The sequence below is a fragment of the Chiloscyllium plagiosum genome, unplaced genomic scaffold (assembly GCF_037043375.1).
Source record: "Chiloscyllium plagiosum isolate Xiang-an unplaced genomic scaffold, Cpla_swu_hap1 HiC_scaffold_7, whole genome shotgun sequence".
NCBI classification, from domain to species: domain Eukaryota; kingdom Metazoa; phylum Chordata; class Chondrichthyes; order Orectolobiformes; family Hemiscylliidae; genus Chiloscyllium; species Chiloscyllium plagiosum.
This window is the reverse complement of record NW_028270145.1, coordinates 73,824,162-73,836,659: the sequence shown is the minus strand read 5'-3', so window position 1 is coordinate 73,836,659 and position 12,498 is coordinate 73,824,162. Positions and strand designations below refer to the sequence as shown.

The 12,498-nt window shown below is 42.5% G+C and overlaps 1 protein-coding gene across 1 annotated transcript in view; it reads left to right on the top strand.

Annotated features, from left to right (window-relative positions):
- Positions 1–613: 613 nt before the first annotated feature.
- Positions 614–12,498, top strand: part of tmem37 (transmembrane protein 37) — a 46,109-nt gene continuing 34,224 nt past the window's right edge. The window contains exon 1 of the mRNA XM_087989186.1: positions 614–1,003. Within this exon, the coding sequence (XP_087845312.1) occupies positions 980–1,003 (24 nt within the window). The 5' untranslated portion in view covers positions 614–979. The remainder of the gene's footprint in view (positions 1,004–12,498) is intronic.

The following is a 12,498-nucleotide window of genomic DNA, read 5'->3' as shown; positions in this document are numbered from 1 at the left end:
TCTGAGATAAACACAAAATGCTGGAGAAACGCAGCATGTTCTGGCACCATCTGTGGATAAAGATATAACTTGTTCTGAGGTTTGTTTGTTGCACAGATGGTGTCAGACCTACGAAAATGAGCAGTCTTACTTCACTACCGACCACAAAAACCCGACCTTCAACCACGGTAACTGAATGCAAAAACTGACGAATCATTTTCCACTTGAAGTTACTGCACCACTAACAGTTTTATACCTGCAGTCCAGTCAGTCGCCCCAGATCTATCGCTTCATTTCAAATCACGATTTGTTTACAAAAGCGCAAAAGAAACCAATAGTTTAACCCTTGTGGGATCCTCTCCACTGGAGCTTATTCTAGTTCACTCTGAACTTTCTTGCACCAACACTAACATAACAGTCAATATATCATTGCCAGAAAATTAATTCGGAATTGCTCAGGATTTCTATGCAAATTAAGTGTAACTGGCCCATTACGCTCCTCTAAACATTTCTGTTCACTGGTGTTTTTGTAAATTCGTTTTTTTTTAAAAAAATCGCGGGTTGAAACAGTTTGCCGTAATATAATACAGTTTCGCCCTGGTTACGAGTGATAAGTCACCGGTCAAATCAGAAACCTCAAGTGTACGTGAGCACGTAACTTTCCCATGGCTCCGGAAAACACCGAAATGCCCAGTTCGATCTGATATCTTTCTGAGTCAGCTCCACCCAGTCGGCTGTGAAGTTACTTGTTTACCAAGGAGCGGAAAAGGACCTGGTGTTCCAGCTAAGTCAGCAGAAAAGCTCCAACCAGTTTTGAAATCAGACCGCTTTCCCGGACCGCCCGTCTTCGATCTACTGCATTCGTTAATCATAAATCTCCAGGCAAATGTTGGACTTTTGACTCCAGAAATTGTCGAGAAATCTTCAATGTCTGGAAACAAACAGCTTCGCCATTCCTAATTATTGCTGCTGGTCGTGCTGTCTGTTCATTCCAAACATCATGAAGCTTAATGTCCTGCTAAAGGTACGTTCACTCTCAAGAGCTGCTGTTTCATAGTTCTGCAAGAAAATAATCATACAGTTATTCAGCCAAACAGAAATAAACCTAATTTATTTTGAAATCACGCATATGCCAACTTAAACCCAGGCCGGTATAAGAGAATGATCGAATTTAAATTAGGTCTGACAGGGCCAGGGTAGAGAACCTGGAGAATAGGATAGAGTACTATTAACTATGAAACCGTTCCAATGATATTTTAAACATTTTGATTGTTCTTTTAATAATCTCAATAAAATCCGATCGATTTTCTATTCTTTTAAAAATATTTATTTCAAAGCATTGTTTAAATCAACCTGTGTAATCATGTTCTGACATATCTCTAGAACGGTGGAACTTGAATCTGGAAATTTGGCCAAAAAGTAGGGACATGACCATTGCTTCACAACTAAAGGTTAGAGTAGTGCTGGAAAAGCACAGCAGGTCAGACAGCATCCGAGGAGCTGGAAAATTGACGTTTCGGGCAAAAGCTCTTCATCAGAAAGCCCTCCTACTGAAGGGCTTTTGCCAGAAATGTCGATTTTCCTGCTTCTCGGATGCTGCCTGACCTGCTGTGCTTTTCCAGCACTACTCTAATCTTGACTCTAATCTGCAGCATCTGCAGTATCCACTTTTGCCTCATTGCTTCACCAGACCCTCTGCTCATATTTCCATCTTCTCACCATCTTCTCTCACTGATACAAAGGTAAATTGTGGGCAGGACTTCAAAGGGGATCAGGTGATATGAGACAAAATGATCTCCGGCCCCTCAAAATTAATCTTGGCTTGAGCTTTGAATCAGCTCAACAAACATATCATTCACCCTACAGAAGGTACAGTTCTGAAGGCATTTGTTACTGTCTTTATTTTCATACATTTTAAACAACTTGGAAGGGAGCTCAACCTTCTTTGCAGACTGGCAGGTCAGCAAGGCAATTGTTTAGCAGCCTTATCAAAACTTGTCAGATGAGAACTTAACTGGACACTTTGTTGAATCCTAAATGACGAGCTTAAGAAGGTTACTACAGAGCATAAGCCTTTAATATCTGTTGAAAGTCCATTTTGCAGCAGTTCTGTTGTGTCATCATAAAATATGGAACTGAACCTTAACTTTTTTTTCACTATGTCAATGTTGTCGAGTTTCATTGTTTCTTTTTGCCATTTTTAAAAGGTTTAATGCACCTGGAAAAGCATTGTCAATTCTCAGTTGTCCTTCACAGCATGATATTTGCCCTGTATCTGGCAGAGAAGGGAAATCTGGTGCCCGGCTTTGTGGACTGCCACCTGAAGCTCCTGGTAAGCAGGATAGTGCAGGGAAAGGATGATCTTTTGCTCCAGGATTAGTAGAGGTACCCACGTCATCAGATCCTGCCAGTCTTGACCCAATGTTGTTGCCTAGCTTATTGTAGTCTGAGCCATCTGGAGGAGTACCCAGCAGTGCAAGTAGAATATAAATTATTTTCTCCACGAGCCTCATTCGTGATGAAGGGCTTATGCTCGAAATCCTTGTATTTCAGTCAATTGAAGGAGGGTGTCAGTGGAAGGGTACTGGTTGGTACGCACCCTGACCCTGAACAACTTCTCTTTCCAATCCTCCCACTTCCTCCAAACCAAAGGAGTAGCCATGGGCACCCGCATGGGCCCCAGCTATGCCTGCCTCTTCGTAGGATATGTGGAACAGTCCATCTTCCGCAGCTACACTGGCACCATCCCCCACCTTTTCCTCCGCTACATCGATGACTGTATCGGCGCTGCCTCGTGCTCCCAAAAGGAGGTTGAACAGTTCATCCACTTTACCAACACCTTCCACCCCGACCTCAAATTCACCTGGACCGTCTCAGACTCCTCCCTCCCCTTCCTAGACCTTTCCATTTCTATCTCGGGCGACCGAATCAACACGGACATTTACTATAAACTGACCGACTCCCACAGCTACCTAGACTACACCTCCTCCCACCCTGCCCCCTGTAAAAACGCCATCCCATATTCCCAATTCCTTCGTCTCCGCCGCATCTGCTCCCAGGAGGCAGTTCCAAATCCGTACAACCCAGATGGCCTCCTTCTTCAAGGACCGCAATTTCCCCCCAGACGTGGTCGACGATGCCCTCCACTTCCTGCTCCTCCGCCCTTGAGCCCCGCCACTCCAACCGCCACCAGGACAGAACCCCACTGGTCCTCACCTACCACCCCACCAACCTCCATGTACAGCGTATCATCCGCCGTCATTTCCGCCACCTCCAAACGGACCCCACCACCAGGGATATATTTCCCTCCCTTCCCCTATCAGCATTCCGAAAAGACTACTCCCTCCGTGACTCCCTCGTCAGGTCCACACCCCCCACCAACCCAACCTCCACTCCCGGCACCTTCCCCTGCAACCGCAAGAAATGCAAAACTTGCGCCCATACCTCCCCCCTTACTTCCCTCCAAGGCCCCAAGGGATACTTCCATATCCGCCACAAATTCACCTGCACCTCCACACACATCATCTATTGCATCCGCTGCACCCGATGTGGCCTCCTCTATATTGGGGAGACAGGCCGCCTACTTGCGGAACGTTTCAGAGAACACCTCTGGGACATCCAGACCAACCAACCCAACCACCCCGTGGCTGAACACTTCAACTCCCCCTCCCACTCCACCAAGGGCATGCAGGTCCTTGGACTCCTCCATCGCCAGACCATAGCAACACGATGGTTGGAGGAAGAGCGCCTCATCTTCCGCCTAGGAACCCTCCAACCACAAGGGATGAACTCAGATTTCTCCAGTTTCCTCATTTCCCCTCCCCCCACTTTGTCTCAGTCAAATCCCTCGAACTCAGCACCGCCTTCCTAACCTGCAATCTTCTTCCTGACCTCTCCGCCCCCACCCCACTCCGGCCTATCACCCTCACCTTGACCTCCTTCCACCTATCGCATTTCCAATGCCCCTCCCCCAAGTCCATCCTCCCTACCTTTTATCTTAGTCTGCTGGACACACTTTCCTCATTCCTGAAGAAGGGCTTATGCCCGAAACGTCGATTCTCCTGTTCCTTGGATGCTGCCTGACCTGCTACGCTTTTCCAGCAACACATTTTCAGCTTTTATGCTCGAAATGTCGATTCTCCTGCTCCTCGGATGCTGCTTGACCAGCTGTGTTTTTGCAGCTCCCCACTCTTCGACCCTGATATCCAGCATCTACAGTCCTCACTTTCTCCTACCTTCTCCACTTGGTCAGGGTAAGGACCAACACCTTCTCTCTGCTACCTCACGCTCACTGTTTCTACTCTTGCATCCACCAAAGTTCAAGCTTGCTTTCATCCACTCAAACACCCACTCTTGTAATCACTGTTCAGCCAACTCAGTCTTTCTCTCTCAACCTATCACCTTTGCCCAACAGCACCAGTTCTACTCAATTTCATCTTCTACAGTCCCTCCCTTTTTCTTCTAAGTGGAAAGAGTAGAAATAGCCAAGATGGGTGGTGGGTTGACCAATATTCAACTTCCCATCCCTATGAAGAGAAGATCTTGAATGTGACCACTTTGAGTGGTCAACTGTACCCAAGCCTCTGGACCAATATTGGAAGCTACTTTTGACTTATTCTGCTGGGAGCCCTGGACTTGAATGAGGACTACTGACAACCATGACAAGCTTGCTGGCTTTGTGTTTCACTAACCAGCAAGGTAAGACATATATAACGTGAGCCTGGTAGTTCTGGTTGGGGACACAAAGCACTAAAAGGCAAGGCAAGGTATTGGTGGTGATGAGAATATCCAGGGAGGCTCAAAGTGAGTGAGTGCTAAAGACAGCAAACAAAGAGTTTTGAAATGCAGCCTGGCTCAGTCCACGAGTTGGATGCACAGTCTCCTTGTGCTAACATTTCAATGCAAGTTATCCACTCACCTCAAAGTGCTGCTTTAAAGTTCAGAAGTGATCCATAAGTGGATTGAAGAGGTGTCATGAGGGCTTTGAGAGATTGGCAGGTATTGGATGCCAGCATCTATGGACAGGGTTGTTGAGTGGCAGGTACACTCGGATGTTTTCTGAGATATTGGTGCTGGGCATATAAGATGGATATCCAGAAGAGCAAGCAGTAAGCTGGAGTCACCGAGTACTTGCACTAACTTTCATGTCTCACTTATCCTAAGTATCTTAGTTTCCTAATTATGTGTGGTGGGATAGGACACTTGAAATTAATGAGCTGAGATATGCAGTTAATGAGGCTACTGCGGGAGAACCTTGTCTCCAAGACTGGAACTCTCTTGGAAAATACAACTAGTTGCTCCCAACATCAAGATAAGCCTCGCTTCTTAAATGATTCTCCCAAATGTTGCACATTAGCCCAAACTGTTCAGGGCCATTTAAGAGTATTTTTTAAAACTTTCTAAACTATATTTAAGTTTGGAAGGAACATTACGTGTGTTACATTTTGGCTCCAGATTGTTACATTCATTAGATCACAGAAACATGTAGTACCAATATATAATTTCAAGAATTTTTTTAAAAAACCCTTTCTCTTATTTATAAACTGCATGTTCCCAAGGCTTTGTGTAATCTCAAAAAATGGACAACAAAATAGTTATTTTCAGTGATCTATGTAATAATTCACTACCTCAAGCATTTTATGGTGTAGCTATTTCTGTTGAAATGCGTGCTGATTATTTAAAGCCCATAAATTATACAGTACATTTTACCATAAAAATTAAAAAAAAATAGATGAGTCCTTCAAAGTATAATCTTAAATGATAAACTGAGTTACTATTTATGTGAAACAGTGGTTACTAACCAGTATCTCAAAAGTTTCAACGAAGAGTGCAATAGGTCATACCATGAGCAGCACCCCATGGCTATCTAAAAATGAAGAGTCACCTACAAAACAGGACTGTTTACATGCCAGGCAGCAAGTGATAGACAGAGTTAAGTGATCCCACAACCAATGGGTCAGATCTAAGCTCTGCAATCCTGCCACAGCTAGTTGTGAATGGTGATGGATAATTAAACAATCTTAATGGAGGATGAGGCTATACAACAATCTCCATTCTCAATAATGGGGTTGCTTAGCACATCTGTGCAAAACGTAAGGCTAAAATATTTGCAAGAGTCTTTAGTCTGAATTGTCAAGTGGATGATCCATCTCAGACTTCTGTAGAGATCTCCAACATTATAGATGCCTATTTGATACATTTCATGTGATTTGAAAACTATTGGATACCTAATAATTTTACAGCACTGAATACTTGTGCTCCAGAACTTACTGCACCCCTAGCAAGCTGTTCCAGAAAAGCTTTAGCACTGTCTCTACCCAACAATGTGAACATTTGCCCAGGTATGTCATAGAACAAAGAACATAGAATGTTACAGTGCAGAACAGGCTGTTCAACCCTTGATGTTGCTTGACCTGTGAAATTAATCTGATGCCTATCATTCCATTATTATCCATATGTATGTCCAATGCCCATTTAAATGCTCTTAACATTGGTGAGTCTACTACTGTTGCAGGCAGGCCGTTCCATGCCCCTACTACTCTCTGATTAAAAAAATTACCCCTGATAAGTGGACTAAATCTATCACCCATCAATTTAAAGCTGTGTCCCCTCGTATTAGTGTTCACCATCCGAAAAAGGCTCTCCCTGTCCACCCTATCTAACCCTCTGATTATCATATACATCTCAATTAAGTCATCTCTCAACCTTATTCTCTCTAACAAAAACACCCTCAGTTCCCTCAGCCTTTCCTCGTAAGACCTTCCTTCCATACCAAGCATTTATGTACCTGGACACAGAGATGTCTCTGTTCATCTACATTCTTGTTGCTTCTTCTGAAGTGAACTACCTCACACTTATCCACATTAAACTCCATTTGCCACTTCTCAGCCTAACTCTGCAGCTTATCTATGTCCCTCTGTAACCCACAACATCCTTCGACACTATCCACATCTGCCTACCTTTGTGTCATCTGCAAATTTACTAACCCATCCTTCTACACCACATCGGGATCATTTATAAAAATGACAAACAGCGGTGGCCCCAAAACAGATCCTTGCAGCAGACCACTGATTACTGAGCTCCAAGATGAACATTTCCCATCAACCACCACCCTCTGTCTTCTTTCAGCTAGCCAATTTCTGATCCAAATCACTAAATCACCCTCAATCCCGAAACTCCTTATTTTATGCAACAGCCTACCATGTGGAACCTTATCAAATGCCTTACTGAAGGCCATATACACCACATCAACCACCTTACCTTCATCCACCTGTTTTCTCACCTTCTCAACGAACTCAATAAGGTTAATGAGGCATGACCTACCCTTCACGAAGGGTTGACTATCCCTAATCAAATTATTCCTCTCCAGATGATTATAAATCCTATCTCTTCTAACCTTTTCCAACACCTTACCCACAACTGATGTAAGGCTCATTGGCCTATAATTACCAGGGTTGTCTTGACTCCCCTTCTTAAACAAGGAAACGACATTTGCTATCCTCCAGTCTTTTGGCACTACTCTTGTCGACAATGGTAACATAAAGATTGAAGCCAAAGGCATGACAATCCCTTACCTGGCTTCCCAGAGAATCCGAGGATAAATCCCAACCAGCCCTTGTCTTATCTACTTTCAGATCTTCCAAAATTGATAAAGCTTCTTCTTTGTCAACCTCAATTCCATCTAATCTTGTAGTCTGTATCTTCATATTCTCACTAACATTGCCCTTTTCCAATGTGAATACTGATGAAAAGTATTCATTAAGCACTTCCCCTATGTCCTCAGATTCCACACACACAACTTTCCATTTACTATCTTTGATTAGTTCTAATCTTACTCTCGTCATTCTTTTATTCCTGATATACCTATAGAAGGCCTTAGAGTTTCCCTTGATCCTATTTGCCAACAACTTCTCATGTCCCCCTCCTGGCTCTTCTTAGCCCTCTCTTTCGATCTTTTCTGGCTAACTTATAGCTCTCAAGCTCCCTAACTGAGTTTTCATGCCTCATCCTTACAAAAACCTCCTCTTCCTCTTGACAAGAGGTTCAACTTCTCTAGTAAACCATAGCTCCCTCTCTCAACAATTACCTCCCTGCCTGATAGGTATATACTTATCAAGGATCTGCAGTAGCTGTTCGTTGAATAAGTTCCACATTTCAAGAGTGTCCATCCCCTGCAGTTTCCTTCCCCATACAATGCATCCTAAATCTTGCCTAATCGGATCATAATTGCCTTTCCCCCAGTTATACCTCTTTCCCTGCAGTATAAGCCTATCTCTGCACATTGCTTATGTAAACATAACCAAATTATGGTCACTATCGCCAAAGTGCTCATCTACCTCCAAATCTAACACTTGCCCGGATTCATTCCCCAGTTTCAAATCCAATATGGCATCACCCCTTGTTGGCCTGCCTACATACTGTGTCAGGAAAACCCTCCTGCACACATTGAACAAAAACTGACCCATCTAAGCTATTTGAACTATAGTATTCCCAGTCAATATTGGGGAAGTTAAAGACCCCCAAACATGGATCAAATAACTGAACCCCAGATTTAAGGCAAAAGTGATTGCTCTTGAATTGAGGCTGCATTTGACCAAGTATGGTATAAAGGAGCCCTAGCAAAACAGGATTCAGTGGGAATCTCAGGAAGATGTTTCTGCTAGTTAGAGTCATACCTAGCATTAAGGAAGATGGTTATGGTTGTTGAAGATTGGTCATCTCAGCTCCAGGACATCTCTGCAGGAATTCCTCCTGCCCAAGTATCTTCAGCCACTTCACTAATGGCATTCCCTTCTTCATAAGGTTACAAGCTGGATATGCTCAGGGCCATTCATGATTCCTCAAATATTAAATCAGTCTGTGCCCAAATGAAGCAAGTTCAGGACAATGTCCAGGGAAGGGCTGACAATTAACAAGTAACATTTACACAAAGAAGTGCCAGACAATGGCCATCTCTAACAAGAGAGTATCCAACTGTCACCCCTTAGTATTCAACAGCATTACCTTCACTTGTGTCAATGTTGTGACTTTATCCTGGTTTCTTTGAAGAGAGAGATTGAACATTAGGTGCAGAGCAATCTGTGGAAACGTAAACAACTTGCGAGGCCTTTTTTTAAAGTAGGAACAATTGAAGCAGCCTGGATGGGTGTGGCCAGCTCTCTCAGAGTTGGAAGGATTTCTTGTTTGTTTTTTTAACTTTTAGATTCACCAGAAGCTACTGGAGTTTTGTCGAAGCTATTGTTTCCCTTCTCTTGTTTACAGTGAGTTGTTCAGGTTTAATTTCCTATTCCAGGCATTGCATATGAGACAATCTGATTTCTGAATTTGCCTTTTTGCCAAGGGGAATGCTTACTACATTAGAACACTTAATTAGTATGAGTTACTGTACTTATTATTCTGTTAATTTATTCCAGTTACTTCCTCCTTTTGTTGTATTTTAACTATAATGTTTGAATAAATTGTATTTTTGCTTAAGAATAGTTTGACCGGTCGGATTGCACCTGGCACACATCACTTTATGGTTGCCTTTAAAGCAAGAAAAGTTAGGGTCTAGGTTACTTATTTTAAAATATAGTCTGGTCCATAACACACTGAATTCCTCACAATTAATGACCTGGGGTAACTGTTGGTCATTAATTGAACTGGTCTAGCATATATATACTGTGGCTACAAGGTCAGAGACTAAGAATCCTGCAGCATGTAGCTCGTCTCTGAGTCCCCAAAGTCTGTCCACCAGCCACAAGCCACAATACAGGTGCCTAATGGAATACACCCCACGCAATTGGATGAGTACTATTGCAACAACAATCAAAAAGCTTGACATCATCCAGGACAAAGCAGCCCACTTGATTGCCACCACAAATGATTCTTCACTCCACTACTGATGTTTAGTAGCAGCAATGTGTACCATCTACATTATACACTGCAAAAATTCATTAAGATATTATTTTGCAAACCGATAGAATCAAAGAATCCCAACAGTGTGGAAGTAGGCCATTTGGCCCATCGTGTCTGCACTGACCCTCTGAAGAGCATCCAACCCAGACCCATCCCCCTACCCTGTCGCTATAACCCTACATTTCCCATGGTTAATCCATCTAATCTGCATATCCCTGCATGCTATGGGACAAATTAGCATAACTAATCCACCTAGCCTGCACATCTTTGGAGTGTGGGAGGAAAGCAGAATACCTGGAGGAAACCTATGTAGACATGGGGAGTATGTACAAACTCCACACAGATAGTCACCTGAGGGTGAAATCAAACCCTGGCACTGTGAGGCAGCAACACTAACTATTGAGCACCACGCCAACCTACTATTTCCTAGAAGGACAAGGACATAGAACATAAAATTACATAGAAACACCACCATCTGCAAGTTCCCCTCCAAGAGCTTGACAAATGCCAGTTTCATAAGTAAGGTGCAACAAGTCTGTGGTTTACAGGAAAGTCAGTTGTGCTGCTGTGGAGATATTAGTCTGAAGGATGGGCTAATGAGACAAAGGGAGGCACTGAGTATATTTACAGAGGATGGATAATTAGTCCCCCCCCTGTGAATAAATGGAAAGTACAGAGGGCAGGACAGGTTTGTAGTTTGGGAGAATGAAATGGGTGAGAGCAATTGAGTTGATGTAATGCATGCAATAGTGAGAGTTGTAGTCCATGAGCCTTATTAAAGGTCATGTGCATTGGCAGGTTTAGAGTGAGTGATAGACCTGTGAGTGCTTCATAGAAGATGGTGACATTTACTCCTCTGGAGCTCAGTTCCAAACGCAAAGTTCCAGACCCTGAGAAATAATTAGGCATGCATCACAATATGAGAGAAAAGGCTTTCTCAGGTACATATTGCATAAACAGCTCACTCTACAACTAAAAGATGCTTGGGAGTGAATCTAGTGACCAGTTATCTAGGAAAGTTGTGATGTGGGATAGTTATTGCAGTATTCCTGAAGGTCTGAAGTTGTTTAATAGGGTGTCTTTGTCACGTCCAAGAATGGTGACTTAGGAGAGAGAATTCATGCTCAATACCACGGTACTGTGAATCTAAGGGTTACCATAAGGAAATTGGAAGCTGAAGGTACGTTCAGAAAATAAACAAGGTACTAATCATCAGACATGTCTGTAGTATTGTCAGTGAGCTACAAATTAATGTAGCTTTTTAAGCGCCAATTTTTAATTTGTATGATTTGAATTAAAATAGCCCAGCAGTTAAACATTTGCAGTTTATTAAAACCTATTGCTAAAGTTTTCTGTAGCATAAAGAGATAAAGCTATTAAAGAAAACAAAATAGTTACCAAGGTCAACGGAGAAAGTTCCACTAAATATCTTGTGTACCATTGCTTGAGTTCCTCCTTACTGAATTGAAAATGTCAACCCTTAGCCTCAGATTCAGCAGCTGCATGCCTTCTGTAATGGTCTTTTCTTGTGTAAGTATACACTGTGAGTAGAGCAGATTTTGAGACAGTGAGTGAGAGCAGGTTTATCGTTCCTATCTAGTTCTGTGACTATGATGCTTGTAGATTGCCTGGACTCTTTTGGCAGAAAAGCTAGTTTTTCTTTTCCCTGAAACATAGCTTTCTCACACCTGAGCCCTCACTTGAAGATGTTACCTCTCAGAGAGCTTTCTGTACAGTTCTGGTTCTAAAGTAGTTTTGTACAGATAATACAGCAGCCAACTTCAGTTTTACCTCTTGATAAATCATTGTCTCAAAAAGCAAAGTTATTTGTGTAGAAATTATCTGAGATGGTTCCTTCCAGACATTTGCTTGTCTCAGAAGATTTGAATTTTCATATCTTCAAAACCAAAGGGATGATCAAATTCCGAATGATTCACTTTGCGGTTGCTAAGAGCAATCTATCTGCTTTCGGCTGATGGAAGTGAATCGACAAGAATCACCCATGTAACTGCTGGCTGACAAAAGTCCAAAAGTTAACGAGGATTTGTTTTACAAAATATTTTCAATGTAATTACATAGCCATGACATATTGCATACTCCATCAGTTGAGGTATAAAATGTTTTTTTTTCTGCAGCTGCAATGAACAGGAATGCTTTCTGGGAATAGGTGTAAGGAGTGTAATTGAGTAGCCAGAGATGGTGTTGGACAGGGAGAGTGACCAGATTCAAGACTCAATTTATATTGGATTAACTGCGTTAGGGAAGAGAAGGGATTGAGGCCTTTCAAAAGAATATTGAGAAGTTAGATTTGTTTTCTTTTACTAGTCTCAGAGTTTACTTTATCTGGCCTATTAAGGAGACTGAGCCTATACACAACAGCACATAACTCAACAAATGGATTAAAAGGGTAAGTTTTAGATTTGTGTGGCATTGAATGAGTTTAGGAAGAGGGAATGATCAACAGATATGATTGACTTCACCTAAACTAAACTGCTTCTGTGTGAGTATACAAATCAGTAAATATTAAGTGGAAAACTAGAGGCACTAATTAGAATAGGGGGATATGATTTTGTACCCTTCATAATAATATTAATTCAGATGAATGCTTTAGAACCCAGTACT